This window comes from Myotis myotis, unplaced genomic scaffold, assembly GCF_014108235.1.
Source record: "Myotis myotis isolate mMyoMyo1 unplaced genomic scaffold, mMyoMyo1.p scaffold_m19_p_8, whole genome shotgun sequence".
Taxonomy (NCBI): domain Eukaryota; kingdom Metazoa; phylum Chordata; class Mammalia; order Chiroptera; family Vespertilionidae; genus Myotis; species Myotis myotis.
In genome coordinates, this window is record NW_023416390.1 from 18,242,046 (window position 1) to 18,265,396 (window position 23,351).

At 38.1% G+C, this 23,351-nt stretch overlaps 1 protein-coding gene across 1 annotated transcript in view; it reads left to right on the plus strand.

The window, feature by feature from the left end:
* Positions 1–1,500: 1,500 nt before the first annotated feature.
* Positions 1,501–23,351, plus strand: part of SPAG16 (sperm associated antigen 16) — a 658,615-nt gene continuing 636,764 nt past the window's right edge. The window contains exons 1-4 of the mRNA XM_036318536.1: positions 1,501–1,621; positions 11,694–11,740; positions 16,231–16,326; positions 18,657–18,775. Of these exons, the coding sequence (XP_036174429.1) occupies positions 1,501–1,621; positions 11,694–11,740; positions 16,231–16,326; positions 18,657–18,775 (383 nt within the window). The remainder of the gene's footprint in view (positions 1,622–11,693; positions 11,741–16,230; positions 16,327–18,656; positions 18,776–23,351) is intronic.

A 23,351-nucleotide genomic window follows, 5' to 3' on the forward strand; every position in this document is an offset into this window, starting at 1 on the left:
GGTCATACAAAGAGCCAGGATGTAAACCTATTTGTAGAACTTGATCTACTACAGCTAAAAATTAGAGACATTGTAACAAACAAAAGAAAAAAAAATGGAAGTAAACATTAACTGTTCAGAGAAATTCTTCTCCGTGGTTTCCTCATGTTCCTACATGCCTTTGCTGGTTTCCTCCTGCTCCTACATGCCTTTGCTGGTTTCCTCTTGCTCAGACATGTGCCTCTGCTTACCCAGGCCATTTCTCAGTCTTGTGTTTACAGGAAACCACCTTGAAGGATGGGGTAGTGCCCCCGCTTTGAACAATGAGCAGGCTTTCTATGAAAGCAGTGGATCCCCCAATTTCAGAGTTCTTTTCCTGTATTTTCAGCCTCTTATAATTGTTTCTTGCATTTAATGAGCACTCTGGATTTGTTTGATATGAGGCATAAAGGACAAAGAGTAGGTTATTTTTTAAAAAAAATACCAGGAATGAGTTCTCCAAATACTATGTCTGTGACCCTTGATTATTTAAAATAAAACAATTAACTTCAATAGAAACATTTTTTAGTGTCTACAATGTGCCTGGTGCGTGTTAATTCTTTTTGTTGTTTTACCCCTTGCAAGAACGCTTTAGATGAATAATCACTTTTTTATCAAGAAATGTAGAATAAAAAAAAATCTTCAAAGAAAAGGACCCAGCAGATGCTTGCTTCTGCTATATATGCAACATAAATCTGCGGGAGATCCCGTCATAGCAAAGGACTGCACATGATTGGGCAAACACCACTTATTATACATTATGTTAGGGCCATTTGTACCTCATAATTCTTTTGAAAGTGGCTTTACCTTGACAAGAAACAACGCTCCAAATACTAGTCCAAGTCCCAGCAGTGTACTAAATCAAAGTCAAGACAGATGTCCAGATAAATGTTTTAAAGGAGCACAAGAATGAATTCAACTAAGTCAAGCACCCCATTTCTTTGCTGCTAAGCGTCTGAGGATGGTAGTTTCCCCAGGGTCAGTCTCTCAATCATGATTTCTAGCTGCCTCCCCCCTCCCCCCCACCACTGCCCCACCGCCCCAGGCACTGAGAATCTTCCTTTCCCCTGGAGATAATGGGACTCCACATATATCTAAAATCCGGAGACTGCTGATGGATATGTAAGATTCAAGAGAATGGCAATTTAGGGAAGAAATAAAGTAAGAAATGTCAAGGTCAAACAAACCTAAAGAAAACCAAGCTGCCCCGGTCAGAAAATGTGTGTAATCCAAGCCCACTGCTTTGGCCTCGGAACGCTCAGGGTAACTAGGCAACGACGTTGCCGTGGTAACCCGGGACGCTCAGAGGGCACCAAGGAGTGTCGCTGGGCAGCCCTTCCGTGTCCGGAGCTGGCCTGGTGGGAGGGGTGATGGAGTGTCAGGCTCTCGCGACAGCTGCGTGGGGTCGTTGGCAGGCATCTTCGACGACGTTGCTCCTAGGAACGCGGTGCACAGGCGGGGGGTACGGCCCAGAGCGCCCCGATGGCTGCTCAGCAAGGGGTGCCCACCTCGTCCCTGCGGGCTCTGGAAGAAGCTTTGGGCATGGGCTCGGCGGCTGGCGGGGACGCCTCTGACATGGCAGAGGGAACCTACTACCTGGAGCGTATCCTTCCCATATGGGCGCGGCCCCAGGCGCCGGCTGCAATAACGGGTATTAGGGGCCAGGGCCTGAGCTCTCCACTGGGGGGCGTCCTGGAGGCTTGGGGCCCCGATTCTCCCCAGTTGGAGCTCAAGCTGGCCTTTCTGCCACCGAACCCCCCTTATATAGTTATCAGAGTAAACTTTGGATAAAAGTTTTGTGTGAAGGTGGAACAACAAATTGATCCAACCCTCGTTTGGGCTCAGTGTTTTCCCCAAGCTTTCAGAATTCCAGAAGGAATTGGTCAAGAAAGTTTGGAGACTAGGGAATCCTCTGTCTTTGGGCTTTTAAGAAGCTGAAGCTCAGAGTGTCCCACCTATATCCAATGCTTAAAAAGATTTATTTTGGTAACATCAACTTCCTGGGTAGTTTCAATTTTGGCTTTTTAATAATAAATACGTTTGTTTGTTTTTTTTCTTCTTTAGCAACTAAATAATATCCTGGTGAGCTGACAGGGCGGAGAGGTGTTGGGAGAAAGCCAGAAAGTGATGAGCAATTATCAAAAGAAATAGCAAAAAACTGAATAGCCGTATGTGGATAATTAAGTTAATTATTTCTTGTGTAAAACTTTTGAGCTCCCTTCAATCCCTGGTGGGTTATGGGTGGCAACAGGTCGATGTTTCTCTCTCTCTCTCTCTCTCTCTCTCTCTCTCTCTCTCTCTCTCTCTCTCTCTCATCAGTAAAACATCTCTAAGATGAGGATTAAAATACTACAACAATCTTTTCAGCTCTCCTCGAGGCATATAGGTTAATTGTACTGATGGGAGGTTTCATGAGAAAAAATATATCTATTCCTTTCTTCCGGCAGGTAAAACAGAGATGGTTTATCTATTTTATTCTCAAAGATATCAAGGAAACTCATAAATCTACCTATTATGTATGTATGTATGTATATATATTTGTCCCCCTATAGTCACTCCAGCTCTAATTCAAGACATCAGAGACCCAGCAATGGTTCTCTGAAGTTCAATGGTTGTGAGCTTTGGCAAACTGATTAATCTGTCTGACTCAGGCTCAGTACACATCCCTGCTGCAGGGAACTCTGAGGAACTTGGTTGAAAAGATCAAAGGAAGTATGCAGCATTCTACTGGAGGCAAACGTGATCTTTCCAGGCGTATAAGTTTGAAGAGTTTAGAAATTGATTTGAATGGAATATGTGGGTGTTTTAGTGTCTTAAATGAAGTTTTATATTCTGTTTTCATAGTTCTGTCAAGCTTTTTTTAAAGTAATAGTCCTTTTTAAATTAAAAAACAAGTCAACTTTTTTTTTGTTCAGAGCAATCTACATCAAGTATAAAGTTACCCAGTATCCTTGCTAGTGAATAGTAATCAGGCATCTTACCATTTTTGTCTGTATTGAAATGATTTCTGTAACACATAGTTAATTGTTATCATAAGACAAATGCGAGGTAACTTTTTATGACATTTTTGTGAAATAAATGGTGGGACTCCAAGATAGCACAATTTTCAGCAACGAAATCTGTGTTCACTTAATTGACAGGGGGTTCACTGAGTCACACTATCAGCATGTAGCATTTTGCACAAAACCTATCAAGATTTCTCTTGATAATCACATTTGCAAATACAAGCAACTCCAAGTTTTCATAATTTCATTATCTATTTTGGGAATTACCTAGGCCCTTTGCTTTCCTTTCATCTCTCTTTGCTTGACTGACTACTGTTTTGGCTTTCAACCAAAGAGTACTCAGGGGATAACAAAGCTAAACATTTAACCAGTCAATTTTTCTACATTCAGTGCAATGTTCAGGTAAGGTTTAGACATGGGGGAGACTTAACTCTTAGTTTGGAGGATTACTTCTGAATGCCAAGTATCCCAGTATCCCTGGGCTCTCCTAACGTGCATAATTAAGAGTTGACTGTATAATGTTATTTGACATTGTTTCTTAAGGCAATTATGATAGTTGCTGAAGTGAGACTTTCTTGGGTTTAAAGTCTTTAGCTCTCAGGTAATTTAATTGAGCTATTGCAGTGGATAAATAAAAGTTATAATAAGCACAAATGAACCAGAAATCTGATGTTCTCTACTTTGCATGTACACTTTATCACTTCTAATCTATGGCATCTAGTGCTGGACTTTATTTATGACTGAACAGATGCTCCTAGAACACTAGACAACAAGCTATCAATATTGAGCAAGGCTTTGAAAGGTGTTGACTGAAATTCTCCAGGCAATCAGCTTTTTCTTTGCTTTTAAACATTTACACATGAAGAACATGTACACATTAGTGTGGCCCAAACCAGAAACACAGCCAGGATCCATCATGGGGGGAATGGCTTCATCAATAAAGTCCCCACATTCTTTACAACAGGGTAGAGAATGTATTCAGGAAAAATAAATATTTCTTACCCCTGCACCACCCCTCCTTTGGAACCTCCTAGCCATAATAGTGACACCTGTTTCTCTTCTGAAGCACTTTACAATATCATTGCTTTTATGTTTTAAACTTTCAAAAGATGAGATACAAATATACATGACATAGTCCTTATTTAGCTATCGCCAGAGCTTTAAGAAATGTGGTCATGGAGTGCATAGGTCCTTTGGAGAACTTTTCATAAAAGAGGTATTTGCAGCATTGTGGAATATAAGGCTAGATTTTAACTAAATGATCTGTAAAGGGCCATATAGTAGATGTCTCCAGAATTTGTAAAGAAGGTTAGTTGTCTTTTCTCTTTTTTTTTCCTTTGATTTTTCCATCATCATTTATCTCTCATATACCCTTTTCCACTTCTCTCTCCCTCCTCCCAGAATCACCACACTATTGTCCAGGTCTATGAGTTTTTTCTTTCATTTTTCTTTTTTGCTCAATACCCCCTCTCCCCCGCTACCCCCCATAACCCCCGAGCTATCAGCCTGCTCTCTATGAGTTTTTCTCTATTTTGCTTGTTAGTTCATTTTGTTTACTCTTTGGGATGGCACGGATAGACCTGGAGAACATTATGCTAAGTGAAACAAGCCCGTCAGAGAACAAGGACCATATGATTTCACTCACATGTGGAATTTAATGCAGGTTGATTGTCTTCTGCAAATGAACCCCCTCTATTAGAAATCAATACCACTTGGGTGAGGTTTTCAGTTGCAGTAGTTACCATGGGCTGCCTATTAATGTGTGGCTGGAGACATTTGGGAAAGCCCGATTCCAGTTGGGAGATGCCGGCAGGAATGAATTGTACTAAGAAAGCTAAGGCTTAATTGATTTTATTGCTACCTGTCTAGAGAAAGGCCTTGTTCAAGGAATGGAATATATGACTCTAGGAAAGGGAGGCCCACAGAATGTCATTTTTGTTATCTACCCTCTTTGTGGTGATTCTCTACTCCCCAACTAGCCTTTGATTATTATATTATCTTTCTAGGCATTCTAACACTAAGAATCTGGCCCCTGAGACTGTGGACATAAATAAGTTTACTGGCTACTGAAAATGTGCCCTCTGGTCCCGACAGCTATCTCTGAACAGCGATTTCTGAGGATTGAGTGAGTTAAGCCAGTTTTTCGAGGCAGCTCCAAACTTAACTGTGTGTGAAAATGCAAAATTAAGGATTCCAGACCCTGAAATACGGTGACCACACTAAATCGATACTCATCTAAGATGGATGCTTGTCTTTTTAAGTGACATTCCTGGCCAGTCTTTCATTACAATAGCGTACTGTTCACTGATAACGTTGTTTAATTAAAATTGAACTTTTGTCATTTAAAAATATTTTATTCTTCTTAACATTTTAAAATTTCTTCTCTCTGTTATGTTGCTTCTCTGGAATGTTTATAGTATTAAATGAAAAGATACTGTAAAATCCTCAATATTATCATTATGTACTCAAGTTGAGTATTCCTTATTATCATTGCAATACTGGATTTGCACACGGCACTTAGTGGCGCCCTACATACAGTCAAATAGAAAGGAGACGATCTGAATGTAGAATCTAGACCAGGAGGCATGTTACTAAGCCCAGAGTGCTGACCTTTACATGCAGGAAAGGCATAGGCTATTTGGAGAGAAAAGAAATGTGTTTTGTTCTGTGTCCTCTAGTTGAAGCAAACTTTAATGTGCATATGAATCACAGATATGGATCTCTAAGTGAAGGTTTTAATTCAGTAAGTCCAGGTCAGGGCTGAGACTTAGCATTGCTAACAAGCTCGCGGGAGCTGCTGGTAAGAACAGTAATAGGAGTCGCAAGGCTGGATGCAAACATCTTAACCTTTTCCCCTTATGTTTTCAGACAGACATACAATATGTCGATATCTTTGTGTATCTACTGGCTTACAGATTGGAAAATTTACACTGCCACCCACTGTCTAAGTCTTATATGAGTCTTATACGTAGAAAGAGGTATTTTCCAGTTGCAGCAGCTGTCCAGGGCAAGGGTGGCCAATACGTTTCCATTCTGGGCAATGCAACTGAAATGGTACTGGCTTCCTGGTATGTGTGTTAGTAAGAATCCTGAGGCCTAATGAAGACTCGGTGGGAAAGACTGCAGGAAGCAAACATTGGGGAAAGTGGTAGCCAGCATGCCAGTTATTCCCCATGTTTGGTTTACATTATTCAGCTAACTTGCTTTATTTAAACTGGAATTCCTAAGAAAGGGAACATAACTATGATGTTTCCTATTTACAGCACTTTTCTTTGATTTCAATTTAGTAAGTAAAGTGTTGATTATGGAGGATCCAACCTAGATTTTCGATTGCCTTTGTGTACATTGGCTCTGCAGTGATGGCAAAGATTACAAAGCAATTTCTGCCTATAGCAGCTTTGGGAAATCATGGAAAATATAATTAGCTATATGTTTCACTCCAGTTCTTTATGGAGATGCGGCTGCTGGCAGTGATCACGACCTATAAATGTGGTAGTGGGAGAGACGAGTGTGTGAGCAATGCCGTATGCTGCTTGTACCTGTGGTCCTTTTGCAGAACCTTATTTGTGACAGCGTCATGACAAGTGGCACCTCGAGCTCTGCTCCACTCGACCAGCTGAGATACTTCTCAGGCTTCCTGCTGTTGAGTCTCCTGTAGGTCTGTGATGGGTATCCGGCTCCCTGGCAGTTTCAGTGTGGGTGCCTGTTGTCCGTTTTCTGATAATATCTAGATGGTCAGGATCTAGTGAAGATTCTGCTAGCGCAAAAAGTGCCCATTAGTTCACCTGTGTTGACCAAGTACCAGGGAGCTGAGTCATGCTATGCAAACTCACAAATACTATTACATTCCTTCCAGGGCAAGAGGAGATGTGGAGAAGTGGGACCCTGGTCTGAGACCAGGCTATGACTCTAGGACATAGAATCTGGCTTGGAAGTAGGTGGTGTGAGAGAATGTGGCTGCAGACCAGGCAGCAAAGGGGAGCCACAGACGGTAGCCTCGGTAAGAGCAGACTAGCAAACCAGGCCCAGAATAAGTGTCAAGTTAAGCTCAAACAGGCCAAAAGGCAAGAACCAGATCTGAGGGGAACACGCTGGAAAAAAGTGAATTTCAGAACTGGAGTTCAGTGATGTTCTTTGAAGGAATATAGGTAGATAAAGGGAAGGGAGCTTTGTAAGGGCCCAGAGTCAGCTTGGCATTAATAAACTGATTTTAAGCCAGATGCCAGCTTATTATTCTACAGTGGGGAAAAAATTGCGTGAGAATTGTGACCAGCTTAATTGTAGGGACATTTCCTGGAGAATAGGCTCACCTAGGAGATTCGATTACTGTGGTTCTACTTTTACTGGGAAACTTTCTCATCTGTGAAGGTTTTATCTTTCAGACAATTCTGATGAATTGTTTATTTCCACTCTGGCAATTCTGCCTCTAAAGTAGTGCTTCCCATACGTGTTATTCTGTCAGATTCTGCTTTATGCTGTCTTTCTGGCATCCCGAGGGCCAAGGGGATCCGTATCTGTACAACATACAGTGTCCTCGTCATGAGAATCTGGGAGCGTAATTTATTCATGCTTTGCAACCAGAAATTGCTGTACATCTACTGAGAAATTCATCTGTTTTCATTGGATGGATATTGAATTGGTATCTAGTCATATCCTCCTTTCACCCTGACTGCTGGGAAGCTTATAGTCAAACCTGTGGCCTACATTTCACAAAATTATGAGACCCATGGCATGTACTACATCTTTACTTTTATTTCTACTTATTTCCCTTTTTCTCAAATTTCCATATGCACTTATTTTTATATTTTGCAATGTATGCATGTTTGTAAACTGTCACAGAATCATTTTGGGATTCGTTCATGCATTTGTCCATGTGTTGCTAGCCAGCTAGTCAGATAGACAGATGCATGCCAACATACATGCCAACGCACATTTATTTCTCAGCAACACTGCAACATCACATTTCAACTGAGTTGCTGCTGGGAAGATTTTCTGTTCAAGTCACATTGTGGATACTAAAAATATAAATCAAGGAGGATACTAGTTCCTATTTTGGGTTTTTGTCCTTTTCCTGATCTTTTGTCTCATTAATCTCTTGGCCTTGGTTAATTTAATTTTGGGGTCTTTAGACCTTTCGTACTTCTCCCTTCTTTAAGGAATTCACATTGAGCTATTTAAATGATTTGATTTAGCTGTCCGTACTATTTTTTAAGAGTTTGGAAAACAACTAGATTTGAGTTTATTATCTAGGATATTAGCAAAAATTGCACATTCCTATTGTGTGACTATAGAGATACTATGGCTTAGTTGAAAATTCTTGACATATTCAAGAAACGTGTCTTTGTCACTCAAAACTATGTGATTTTGGGAAAACCTATTAATCTGTTTGATTCATTTCTGTGGGATTTTTTTTCAATTTGATTCAGTTTCTTTTCTTTCTTTCTTTCTTTTTTTTTTTTTTTTGAAGATGAGTGTATCTGTGCCATTCAATCTCACAAGGTTGTTATGAGAATAAATATGATTATTTTCCATGTAATAGTACTTTTTAAGCACTACAAAATGATAGCTATTTTTTCTTAGTCTCCTTTGATTGTGTGGAAACAGAATATTTTACTAGCGATTAAAATCCATTGGTTATATTATTTTCAGGATAGAGTATGCAGGTGTTCTTAGATATTTCCAAAGCTTTTAGAACAAATCACGCTTTTCCTCTACATATTGCTATGTTTTGCAACCTTTGCTTTCACCTTTCTTCCTCACAATAATTTGTTAGCAGTTGTTTTATTTGCAATTATCAAGTCTATCCAGATAATTATAGAATATTTGCTTTTTTGTGGAATTTTTTATGGTATGAACAGTGATGAAGGACAGCATTGCTTTTCAGGAGATTTAATGACAGGTGAGTGCTTACAAAATCAATTTCTAGTAGTTGTCTCTCAGAAGAGAGCATACTTTTTCCATAAAAGAGAAGCTGACTCTTATTTTTTGCAACAGCATAGATAGACCTAGAGATGATTATGCTGAGTGAAATAAGCCAGTCCTAGAAAGACAAAAATGAATGATCTCACTTATATGTGGAATCCAATGAACAAAATAAAAGGATGAACAAGATAGAAACAGAGGCATGGATACATTGAACGTTCTGATCACTGTCAGAGGGAAGAAGGGTGCGTGGGGACTGGACAAAAGATGAAGGGATTAGCCAAAGAACATACATGCATAACCTATAGACACAGACAGCAGTGTAGTGATGGCCAGAGGGAAAGGGGTGGGGAGAGAATTAGGTGGAGGGGGCAAAGGTGGGGAAATAATGTCAACAATAAAAATAAAGACTGACTTCCTGAATCTGATATTCGGGAAATTTTATCTCATTAAGTGAAAGTGTGTCAGATAAATATAAATTTAGAAGGAGGAAGATTTAGAAAGCTTTCATCCATTTATCTTAACATATGGGGGAACTGGGCCATGGGAGACTTACGAGAATTTTTCCACAGGAACTCATCTCTTTCCAGAACGTGGACAATAATAACAAACACAGTATGTAACCTTTACTGTAAGCCATGCACTGTTCTAAGTGATTTACATATGTTAATTCCTTACTGCCCTTGAAACCCTATAAGGTAATATAGTAGCCAGCCTGCAAAACGATGCCCAGTGATTCCCACCTGCTGGTGTAAATGAGCTTGTATAGTGTCCTCATACTGAATAGGGCTGACCTGGGTAACCAATTATATGTTGAATACATGATATTGTAGCTGTTCATAAAAGAAATTGTGGCTTCCACTTTGTTTTCTTGGATTGCTTACTCTGGTGGATCTATTCTGGAAGATCTATTCTGGAGAGATCCACATGGGAAGGATCTGAGTCCTCTAGACAGCAATATCAGTGAACCTTCAGGAAATAGATCCTATTCCCTCAGTTTAGCCTTCCTGTGACTACAACCCTGGCTGCCACCTCAACTGAGACCGCATTGAGTGACCCCAAATAAAAATCTTTCAGCTAAGCCACTACTGAATTCTTGGTCACAGAAAACATGAGATAATGGATGCTTATTGTGTTATGTTTTTTTTTTTTTAAGCCCAAAGTTTTTGGGAGTTTGTTATACTGCAATAAGTTTTTAAAAAAATACTGATTTTGGTTCCTAGAAATGAGGATCTAACTTAAGAAAGACCTGAAAACATCAGAGTGGCTTTGCCAAAGAACATTGGGCACACTTGGAAGTACTTTAAGTAGGATGTTAGTGAAAGGTAAGTACTTCACTCCTGGTACTCAATCAGGGTGAATTTCAGGTCAGGAGATGGGCTGCAGACATTAAACTTTTTTTTTTTTTTTTTGGTGTGTGGTTGCTTAGTCTACTTTGAATTACTTATTTTTAACCTAAATTACTTTTCACCATATTTTTGGGAGAGACACTCATGTTTGACCGTAAAATACAGCCCCTTGACAGGTACCTGGGTCCTGAGGGTTGGTTATTACTGAAATTGGTTTATGTGTGTCTTCAAATAATAAGGCAAATACTAAAGAGTTATTGCTTATAATTAGGCTGAGTAACAAGAATGCATTACAAAAAAGAAAAAAGAATGTACTACCTATCTTTAGAGGTTTAGAACTATGTGGAAAATAATTGGCAAAAGCCTCAAGTATTTCCATACACAGAAAACCCATACAAAGCAACAGGAGAGGTAGTATTGCATAGTGAAGCTCCTGGAACAGTGGTTCTTAACCTTCTGGCCCTTTAAATACAGTTCCTCATGTTGTGACCCAACCATAAAATTATTTTCGTTGCTACTTCATAACTGTAATGTTGCTACTCTTATGAATCATAATGTAAATATCTGATATGTAGGATGGTCTTAGGCGACCCCTGTGAAAGGGTCGTTCCACCGCCAAAGGGGTCGCGACCCACAGGTTGAGCACCTCTGTCCTGGGGCTTATTCCCAGTTTGTTAGGCCCTCACTGTGCAGTCTGTGCCTTTGAGCCTGGTCTGTAAAATGGAGATACTGGGGGTTCCAGCTTTATACAAAGGATGAGGATGAAATGAGTTAATACATGTAAAACCCTTAGGACAGCATCCAGCCTCTATTAAATACTATGTTGTCAGTTCTTATTACAAACAACATAAGTTGTTATATGCACCTTCAGCTAACTCTTGGAAGACAGAATAACAGAGACAATTTCTTATAACCAGCAGCGAAATGAAAACTAGGCTAATCTCATCTTTGATTTTCATAACCATTACTGTGCATTAAAGTGTCTAATACCTTTTAAACTTGGCATAACTAACTCTGTACATTTGAAGAGAAAAGTAAACAAAATAACTGTAGAAGTTTTCATTTATAATTAGACTTACTTATAATTGTAAAAGTGTTCCAGCAATGTTGTTAGAATTTTAATTAGAATCATTTCTGATATTTTAATGCTTATTTCTTGATAATTTATGAACGGCTGAATTATAATTACTATATAGTTTATATTTGTTTGAAAAGTACCCTGCCTTTCCTGAGAAGAGGATTTAATTTTAAAATTGAGAAGTATATATAAGAAAAAAGTGGAGATTTAAATAACTTTCATTGATGAAAATTTTGATCTACCAATTCAAGGACAAATCAGTTTTAAATGTCATCATTTTATTCCATATATTTTGAGATTAAAACTTGACAAAATGTTCAGAGGTCACCATAACTGAACCGTCTGAAGATGATTACGAATATGAAGAGGTAATTATTTATTTTAATCTTTATCATTGAGATTATTACAGATGTCCCTCTTTTTTGCTCCCTATTGCCCCCCTTCACCAGGTTCTCGCCCCACCCCAGGCCTTTGCCACCCTATTGTCTATGTCCATAGGTAATGCGTATATGCATATAAAATCTTTGTTTAATCTCTTCTCAGCCCCCACTCCCCTTTCTTCTGAGAATCATCAGTATGTTCCATTTCCATGCCTCTGATTCTATTTTATTCACCAGTTTATTCTGTTCATTAGATTTCTTATTTGTTTATTTTGATTTTTAGATTCAATTATTGATAGGCATGTATTTGTTGCCATTTTGTCCTTTATATTTTTGATCTTTTTTTTTCTTCTTCTCAAAGAATACCCTTCAACATTTCATATAATGTTTGGTGGTGATGAACAACTTTAGCTTTTTCTTGTCTGTGAAGCTCTTTATCTGACCTTCAATTTTTTTTTTAAATATATTTTATTGACTTTTTACAGAGAGGGAGAGAGATAGAGAGTTAGAAACATCGATGAGAGAGAAACATCGATCAGCTGCCTCCCGCACACCTCCCACTGGGGATGTGCCCACAACCCAGGTACATGCCCCTGACCGGAATCGAACCTGGGACCCTTCAGTCTGCAAGCCGACGCTCCATCCACCGAGCCAAACCGGTTCAGGCCTGACCTTCAATTCTTAATGATAAGCTTTGCTGGGTAAAGTAATCTTGGTTGTAGGTTCTTGCTATTCATCACTTTGAATATTTATTGCCACCCCCTTCTGGCCTGCATAGTTTCTGTTGAGAAATCAGCTTGCAGTCATATGGGCATTCCCTTGTAGATAACCAACTGTTTTTCTCTTGCTGTTTTTAAGATTTTCACTTTGTGTTTAGCCCTTGGCATTTCAATTATGATGTATCTTGATGTGGTCCTCTTTGGGTTCCTCTTGTTTGGGACTCTCTGTGCTTCCTAAACTTGTAAGTCTATTTCTTTCACCAGGTAGGAGATGTTTTCTGTCATTATTTCTTCAAATAGGTTTTCATTATCTATTGCTCTCTCTTCTTCTGGCACCCCCATAATACAAATGTTGGTACACTTGAAGTTGTCCAAAAGGCTCCTTACACTATATTCATATGTTTGGATTCTTTATTCTTTTGCTCTTCTGGTTGGGTGTTTTTTGCTTCCTCATATTTCAAATCGTTGATTTGATTCTCAGAATCCTCTACTCTCCTATTGAATCCCTAAATATTATGCTTTTTATAGTCAGATGTCCCCTCTGGTCCTTTTCCATTTTTTTTTAGAGATTTCTAGAAGATTCTTGAGTAACTCTATAACCATGGTTTTGAACTCTATATCCAGTAATTTGCTTTCTTCCATTTCTTTCATTTGTCTCTACATTTTGGCTGCTTTGCTGTTTTTGTTTCTAGTTATTGGCCAGAGCTGCTATTTCTCCTTGAGTTGTTAGAGTGGTCTTGTGTAGGAGGTGTTCTATAGCACCCAGTGGCTCAGCCTCCCCAGTCACCTGAGCTGGGAGCTCTAGGTGCACCCCTTTGTGGGCTGTGATCACAATCTTGTTGTAGTTGAGCCTTGATTTCTGTGGGTGTTACTGGGAGGAATTGACTTCTAGGCCAATTGGCTGTGAGGCCCAGCTGCAACTACAGTGGGAGAGCTGCTGTGCAGGAGACACCCTTATGGATCAGGACTTGCTTCAGTGGGGCATTGGTGCTCACTGAGTCTTCCCTTTGAGTGTGTCTCTTATGGATATGTAGAGTTGTAATCTTGTATGGTCTGACACTGACCACTGGGTACACTGGCTCTCAGGTCTCCAGGGAGGTGCAAAGTCAGCCACTGCTTCATTGAGATCTGCAGATTCCTCTTCTTTGTATTGAGTTTGAAAGTGCCCAGACAACGCCCAGCTGAGAAGCAAGGCAGGCTGGTGCTGGTGCTTGGTCTTGGGCCTTTTATTGATAGGTTTGGGGCTCCCTGACCCAGCTGCAGCTTGTTTGAGCAAGGACAGTCATTCATATGCAAAAGCTGCTACACAGCTTATGTGTGGGGTTGTAAATTGGATGAGGGCAGGGTCTTAGGGAATCACCAGGCAGAGCAAACAGAAATGGCTGCCAGTCAGCCTTGCTACTGGGAAGGTCCCAGTATAGGAACAATCATCTCTGTCTGGGAGAAAGCTGCCCCCAAGTTCCTGCCCAGATGCCTGACAATCCAATTTCTCCTGTGTGTGTCTGTGTCCCCCACAACCTCACCCTGGTGCTGGAGCTCAGAGGAAGCAGGACCTTGTAAGTTCAGTTCATGGTGCCAGCCTTTTAAGAGGAACAGCTGGGTCTCTAGCAGCCTCTATGTCACTGCGCCCCAATCTGAATTCGTTTTTACAACCTGTAGTTCTTATTGCCCCTAGGGACTTCTTTTCCCAGCTCTGGGACCTCTTGCTCCTCAGCGTGGCCTCCGCAGAGATGATCTCCCTCCCAATTAAAAAAGTGACACCAGCCCATTCTGCGCCTCCACACCTTCTACCAGTCTCAGTGTGCTTTCTTATTTACTTCTCTAGTTGTAGGGATTCCATTAAGCCAGCTTTCCAGCAGTTCAGGATGATAATTGTTCTGTATTTTATCTGTAATTTTGATGTGGTTGTGGGATGCAATGAGTACATGCATTTACCTACACTGCCATCTTCAAATTCAGTCATTTTTTTTTAAATTTTATTTTTAGCACTCTGTCAATTTATTATGGTTGTTCTTGAGACATATTTATTTATTCCTTAAGAGTTTCTAGTTTAAAAATATACATGTGTTTTTATTGATTTTAGAGAGGAAGGGAGAGGGAGAGAAATAGAATCATCAATGATGAGAGAGAATCATTGATCAGCTGCCTCCTACATGCTCCCTACTTGGGACAGAGCCCACAACCTGGGCATGTGCCCTGACTGAGAATGGAACCCTAACCTCCTGGTTCATAGGTTGACACTCTATCACTGAGCCATGCTGGCTCGGCAAGAGTTGTTCCTTTTTTCAGCCATATCAGCTGGTTAAGACTAAGGCATGAAAATTCTCATTAAAAAATTTAGATTGGTTAAAACATCTGGCCATTTGTATTTTCTTATTAATTGTCCTTCAGAGTCAACTCCTTACCACCTACCTTCTGGATCCATACTACAGAATGTCTTCTCTGTCTAATAGGCATTTACTATAATCCCATCTGCTCTTGGCTGAGTTTCCCAAATTTCTACCACCTAGCTGGAGTGCAGACCCTATGCTTCCTTCCAACTTAACTCTACTTCTATCTAATGTGCTTACTGTCTAAAACCTTTCCTTTAATTCACTGCTCCAGCGGGACCTATCATTATTTCTGAGACTTGGAGGATAGAGACTCTCCTAGGAAGCAGAAGCTGTGAATGAAACTGTGTGGGTGCAGGCCTAGCAATTTCTGGCCTGGGCAAGCAGGAGGCAGGACAAACAAAGAACAGAGGCTTGTTATTACTGCTGGTATAATGGAGATTATATTGATACATACCACATGAAAGTTCTGAATGAGTTAAATAATAGTATAGGCCTTAAAACTGTGATGAGCACATAAGAAGCATGCAATACATGTTAACTATCATTAATATCATCATTAGATTTGATTACATTCTTCCAATAGCTTAACATTCGGGCAGTATTATTTTTTTAAATAAACTAGAGGTGTGTGGTTGCTAGTAGTAGTTAAGAAAGAGTAATGTACATCTACACAATGGAATACTACACTGCGGTAAAAAGAAGGAATCTTGCATTTGCAACAGCATGGATGGAACTGGAGAGCATTATTCTAAGTAAAATAAGCCAGTCAGAGAAAGATAAGTACCACATGATCTCACTCATTTGTGGAATATAGTGAACAACATAGGCTGATGAACAGGGACAGATTCAGAGGCAGAGAAGCAGCGATCAGAGTGTCAAACCTCAGAGGGAAAGTATGGGAGGGTGTGAGTAACGGGGAGAGATCAACCAAAGGACTTGTATGCATGCATACAAGCCCAACCAATGGACACAGACAACAGGGGGATGGGAGCATGAGTGGGGAGGTGGTTATGGGGGGATGATGTCACATCTGTAATACCTTAATCAATAAAGAAATTAAAGATTGAAAAAAAAGAAAGAGTAATGAGGGAGAAAAATCTGGGATGAAGAGAGAATGTTGGCAGTTAGATGGCCTAACATTTCTTTCAGCACAATTGTTAGTCTGTATTTGTCATTATAGATAAATGCAGTTGCTCATAAGCTAATATTGAGTTTATTAGAAGTGACATTGAGTGATGTTTAAAAGAAAATCAGAAAGCTTCCTGCTTGATATTTATTCATTTGTCATAGATCTTCAAAATGACATGATGTCTTACATAAAATATATTTCTTTGATCCATTGTTTTATGAGGAAAAAATCAGTTCGAAATGAAGTAATGTATTTTCTTGCTAACCCTTCCTATCCTCCTTTTTCTCCGTGATTTAGATACCAGATGACAATTTTAGCATTCCAGAGGGTGAAGAGGATCTGGCAAAAGCAATTCAGATGGTTCAAGAACAGGATACAGATACTCAAATTTTGGTGAGGTTGAACATAACCATAGCCTATAGTTTACCAGTGATAAATTTCTGTGTGAAGTTTTGCAAGTTGTTTACATTTCAAGTACTTCACTTACTAAATGCAGCCCCAGCACCTGTTATGTCTTTTTTCACCTCTATTTCTCTGCCATCAAACCTTCACTTTAGATAATTAGTCATGTTTACTTTTCTTTGGTTTATCATTTTCCACAGCGTGGTCACTCTTGCATGACTGAAATAAATGACACTATCCCTCAGAACTCTGCCTATTTAATTGGAGATTAAACCAAGGATTTGAAACACTGATGTACAGAATTTGATACTGTATGGAGATTCTACAATCCGCTTTATAAGCATTCTATGTCTTTGCCTCTCCCCACCCCCCATTGAAATATTTAGCTCATAGGGAATGCCCAATATATTATGATATTTTTTCCTTGTGAGACCTATGAACTAATATCATTAAAGAATATGGTGGAGGATGCTTTATGATTGTAATACCAGTTAAAAGTAAATACAATGATGGCATTCCTATAAAATTAAAAAAATCATTTAAAAGTTCATAACAATTTAATGATGATAACAAAATATTTTAAAGTGCTTAATATTTCATACCAACACTAATTAAGAAGGATGAATTTTAAAAATGTTGTAACTTTTTTCAATAAAGAAATGTGAAGGAAATTGTGATATTCCTGTTTAGTTATAAGCTTGACTTCCTCAGTGCAAAATGGTATGTGATAGACTTCACTCCACATTCTGTCCTGTGTCAGTCTTTTCATATTTTGTAGACTTTTTCTGTCTATAAATCCAGTAACTCCTTTCCAAAATATCTGTATGTTAAAGAAACAAAACAATACAAAACAAAAAACCTCAAGAAGAGGAGTTCTTGAATCTGGAATTGAATATATTCTGTTATAAGTGGAGGACTCTAGCTCATAGTAAACTGCATTTTCTAATGCATCCTATAGATATAGTTCCCTTCTATTTAGACACAAAACGAAGTCTCAATGCAATAATTTACAGGAATAGTTTTAAAATACAGCATTTTGAATGATGAGCAGTTTATCCACTGCTCATCATCTTCCCTCTTGCTTTACCTCATTAAGTAAAGAAGGGTTTAAAAAATACACTAAGTATTACTCATTCATTTTATTACTTGGTAAGTAAGGTAGTTATGCCTAACATAGTGCTGGTGCATAGGATGAACTAAATGAATAGCAGTTGAATAAGTGAATGGATAGAGTCATAGAATGAAAATATTATGACCCAAATTATAATTGCTTCTTTGTATCTGGTATCATGCTGGAATCTGTTTGTAAATCCAAAGATAAATCCAAGGAAGACAATGGGGTAGCTGTCATATCTACTGCACCAAATATCAGTAATTCTTCTCATCAATTTTTCAGAATTTTTTTTTTAATCACAACCTTGCAAGAATTAACTTTCTAGATTTCTGGAATATTTATAGCTGGTTGACTCTCATTTAAGGTCTATATACTTTTTTTTTTGAGTTCTTTGGGGGAATGATGCTATGCAGAAAATTTACAAACATTGCCCTTTAGCTTTGAAAATTAAATATGGGTTCTTTTTATGATAAGCATATCAATTCTGTATTCTATTTTTTAAAATATAATTTTATTGATTTCAGAGAGTAAGGGAGAGGGAGGGAGAGATAGAAATATCAATGATGAGATTCATTAATTGGCTGCCTCATCACGCCCCCTACTGGGGATCAACCTGTAACCCAGGCATATGCCTCTGACTGGAATTGAACCTGGGACCCCTTCCTTCTGCAGGCCGATGCTCTATCTACTGAGCCAAACCAGCAAGGGCTAATTTGTTTTTTATTTCTATAGTATTTTTTCTTCAAAAGCTAGATTTGAATTGTGCCATGGGCTTTCTGTTTCAAAGAATATTTATTGCTAATTAACCCAACATCCTTTTGTTATGATTTTATTACATCTGTTTAGAAATAAGATATATATATATATTCTTCTATATTAGAGGATGCAATAGTCTCTATTCAATGAGGACTTTTAAAATGTTCATTAATGATTGCAAGTGAAAGATCATGGTTTTGGGAAAGTTAAATATAGTTAAATAGTTGAAAATAGTTTAAAAATAATTCAAATACTTGAAATAATTGAAAGTTTAGGTGCTTGCAATTTTGTTCTCTAAAAGGTCATACAGTCAATATTTTAGGTTTTGAGGGTCATATCATCTATCCCAACAAAAAAAGTTGAAAAAAATGAACAAATTAGTAAATGAATCAATGCCATTAATAAAAGATTTGATGTTTTCAAAATAATTAATTACACATTTAAATTTTAGGAGCAGAAAACAGTTCTTCCTTCAAAGCATGTAGTACCTGAAGTAATAGAAGACTTTCTCTGCAATTTCCTGATCAAAATGGGAATGACCAGAACTCTTGATTGTTTTCAATCTGAATGGTAAACAATAATGTAGATAAAGAGTTCTTAGAAATGCTAACATTTAATATGTGCACTTTAACCCTCTTATAAGACTGAAGTCACTCAGTGTATGCAAAATGGATGAAATGGATAGAAACCTTTCCCATCCCCACTGCTGACACCACAACATACAAATACACATGCACACACACATTTACAAACACACACACACACACACCCCCAATCACCCTCACTAAAACACATATATGCACATAATCAGAATATCATCTTTCTGAAATAAAAATATTAGGTGATTTTTAAACATCTAGAAAATGGAATATTTATTTCCTGGAGTTATATAATATAATACAAAGCTATTTTATGAAATACTTTCCCTAATATTTTCTGCATAATTAGTAAGGGTTTTATTTCCTGCATTAAGAATTCCTACTAACAGTACTACTTTGCTTATTTTGCTTACTTTTTGGTTCTCATCTACTTGGACCATACATATAGAAGAAATCAGTTTTTTCAAATATATATATTTGAGTTCAGAGAGGAAGGGAGAGGGAGAGGGATAGAAACATCCATGATGAGACAGAATCATTGATTGGCTACTTCCTGCATACCCCACACTGGGGATCCAGCCTGCAACCCAGGCATGTGCCCTGACCAGGAATTGAACCATGGACGCTCAACCACTGAGACATGCTGGCCAGGTGTTTTTCTTATTTTAAATTGCATATCTAATGTTAATGCATTAAACAAGGAGAACCATTTTTCATTATTATAATTCAGGGAAAAGACAAGTTTGATGGAAGAAAATAATACTGTTCCTATTAAATCTGGAACTCATGTGAATGTTTTTTATAAAAATGTCCCTAAAATAATTACAAATGTATTAGAAATATATTTTTGTACAAGTAGACAGATGGTTAATTTGTGGTACTAATAAAATGAAAGATTAATGTGGTTCAATTACCTTTTCTCCTTCTGAGAATAGGACATGTGGTGCTTACATGTTTGGCCAGTCTAAAGTGTGACATGATCTCCTTGGAGACATGTGGAACTAAGTATACTCTTAACAATTAAGTGCTTGCCATATTGTCCTTTGAGATTTAGCAGTTTGAATTGAGATGAAATGTCAGGAAACTGCAATTGTGCTAGGAATTTTAGAACCCCAAGTCAGCATACCATTTAGCATAATATTACAATCAGAAAGAAAAATTTATTTAAAATATCATATTATTTGGGTCTAGTAGTACTGTGGTTATAATAATTTTATCCTTATCCCTGGCGGCCAGTTTGTAATGAGATTGCACATTGTTTGTACTAAGATTATACTGTATTGGATATTTTTATTTCACATGTAACATTTTGACATTGACCAGAAACCTTTACCTGTCCTGCATAATAGGATTATAGGAATGTTAAATAATTACTTCTATCATTCTTATTATGGAGAAAAACATATATCATTGCCAGGAATTCTTGCATCTTACAAAGAGTTGCAACTAAGGTTTTTCTATTGTTAGTTTATAAAACAAACAGAAATATTTAAAAAAACCCCAACAACCTGGGTACTGAAATTTGATTTGTGTCCTTTCAATTCGCAAACAGTAATTGAAATACATTTTTTAACTTGGGGTCCACAAACTAAGACCCTTGAGCCAACTCTAGCACACCTTTTGTTTTCATAAAGAAGATTTTATTGGAACAAATGTCATCACAAAGAAAAATGATGCTTACTCTTATTGCACTTTTTATATATTCACTGAAATTCTAGCATATTAGTATCCATTTGTGGCAGTGGGTCTTAAAGTCTTTTGGTATATACACAGATCTTATGAAAGCCTATATACTTTCTCCATGAAATATATGTATTTACTCAATTTGTATAGAACTGTAATTAGTTTATCGACCTTAACGTAAATTTATTGGCAGTAATTAATTGGCAATTCTATTGGTAGTAAATTGTATTTCTAGTTCCTAATACTTATATATGAATAGTTTTCAGTCTTAATCTAAGGGAAGTGACTAAGGAGGAAGGAATAAAATGACCAGGATATTTCTTTAAAATACACACACAGCCCAGCCAGTATGGCTTAGTGGTTGAACATTGACCCATGAACCAAGAGGTCACGGTTCTATTCTAGGTCAGAGCATATGCTGGGTTTCAGGCTGGATTTTCATGGGTAGGGGGGTATAGGGGGTTGGGTAGAGTGAGGTAGTGGTGGGGGTAGGGAGGCATGCAGGAGGCAGCTGATCGATCGATGGTTCTCTCTCATCATTGATATTTCTCTCTCTCTCTCTCTCTCTCTCTCTCTCTCTCTCTCTCTCTCTCTCTCTCCCCATTCCTCTCTCTGAAATAAATATAAAAAATTTCAAAAAGTGAAATAAAATACACACACAGAACCAAAAATCTTATGTAGGAATATGCAGATGTTACTGAGAAATTTCCAGTTTGTAGTTATAATTACCTTATAGTATTATACTAGTTTTAGTGAGTTTAAAGTCAACCGGTATTTTTACATAATGCTATAAATTTTCTTTGGTAAAGTAACTTTTGAATGTCTTAGATATAGATGTTGTAATATGTGTTATGTTTGATTTTTACTTATTTTACCACATATTAATTTATTTACATAGTGTTTATTTTAGAGGATTCTATATCACCTTTTTTTTCTTACTGAAGTAATTTTTTTAGTGATTTCTTTCTGCATTAAATAAAGGAAGTTGCTGAAACCAATTTTATGCTCAGAAAAACTTTATGGTCCAATACTTCAATCAATCCTTATGCCTTTTCTTCTGAGATAAGTATAAATCACATCTGAAATATGGATAAAAAGTGAATTTATGATTAAATGGTTATCAATTTGCTGTTTTAGAAATCATGGCAAATATTACTTACTATTGACTCAGTTATCTTAACCTTTCTCTTGCTGTTTTTTTTTTTAAATTTCAGGTAACATATGACTATTAATGTGTAATAATAATAAAGCTAAGATTTGTAATATGAAAATACTGATAATTAAACATTTTAAGACCAATGCTCTGCCCATTCGTAGCAAGCTTTATAAAGATCCATTTACTAATAACTTTATTACTTGAAATGTTTTTATTACTGTTTTTTATTTAGCTTTATTAATTTCTACATATAATGATTACAATTGTAATTATTTACAAATCTATAAATGATTCTCTGATGTTTCTTCGTATTTCACTGAGGAAATAGAAGCGCCACGACCCCTGCCTCCCTCTCTCCCAACCTGCTGCCCCTGTCCTCAGTCATTCCCTTCCACCTGACACCTAAGGCCTCCTCTTCCCTCCTGGACAGAGCTCCTCTGGCTCACTCAAGGACATTGCTCCTCCAATTGCCCCCTCTCTATTGCACTTTTAGCTTTTCCCCCCTTTCTGCTAGATCATTCCCATAAGCATACAGATGTGCAACAATGTGTGTCATGTATTTTAAAAAAGAGAAATAAAAACATTCCCTGAGCTCCATATCCTCTTCTAGGTTCATCTTGATTTCTTGGCTCTGCTCTATAGCATGTATCCCTGGAAGAGCTTGTTGCCACTTCCTCCTTCCAACTCTCTCATACCTGCTCCAGTTTCACTTTCATCTCCATGACTCTCCCGAAACCATTTTCAGTGACTTCGCTTTGCCAGATTGAGCAGTTGATCCTCAGTATTCCTCTTATTCACCCTCCTTGGGGTGTTTGTCACTGTCATTCATTTCTTCCTTGCAGCACTGTATTCACTTGGTTCCTGAGCCACAACTCTCATATTCTCCCATTACTTCACGGCTTCTTCTCTTGTTTAGTCTCTATGTAGTAAGTATTTCCTTTTCTTCCCATTCTTAAACAGTCCTCAGACTTCTTCACTTCTCTACATGTACTCCCTAGCTGGCCTCATCCAGTCTTGTGACTTTAAATAGTATCTATTCTATTCCCTGATGATTCCTAAAGTTAAAGTGCATGTCCTGACATTTTTCCTCAACTCTGGACATGTATATCCAGTATTCATCTTCACTTGATTGTCCAGAAGACATGTTGCATTTAACATGAATAAGAACAATTCCTTGATTTCTTTAATCATCCAATTCCTATGGCATTTGTCCCTGTATCAGTAAATGGCTATCTGTTGCTCAGCCAGGAACTATGGAATCAGCCTTGACTTCTCTTTCTAACCATCCCCTGACAGCTGATCTATAAGAAAATCCTGTTGGCTCCACCTTTACAGCATGTCCAGAAGGGGCCCATTTTTCCTAATCTCCTCTGCTACCAACTTTGTTCATGCCACCGTTCTTTCTCTCTTGGACTATTGTAGCAGGCTCTGAGCTAGTCTCTCTGATTCTACTTTTGCTCCTCTAGACTTAGTTTAGTGAAACTAGAGCAGGTGTGAGAGAGGGTCCCTTATCTCTGAAAGCCTACCCATGGCTTCAGTCTGATTCAGAGTAAAATCCCATTCCTTTTTCTGGCTCCCTGTTGTCTTCTTGACCCATCTCTTACATGAGATAACTCTCTGTAGACTGGCTTTTTTCTCTTTATTGTACATGCCAAGCACTTCCTTGTCTCAGAGCCTTTACAATTCTTTCTATCAGCCAAGAATACTC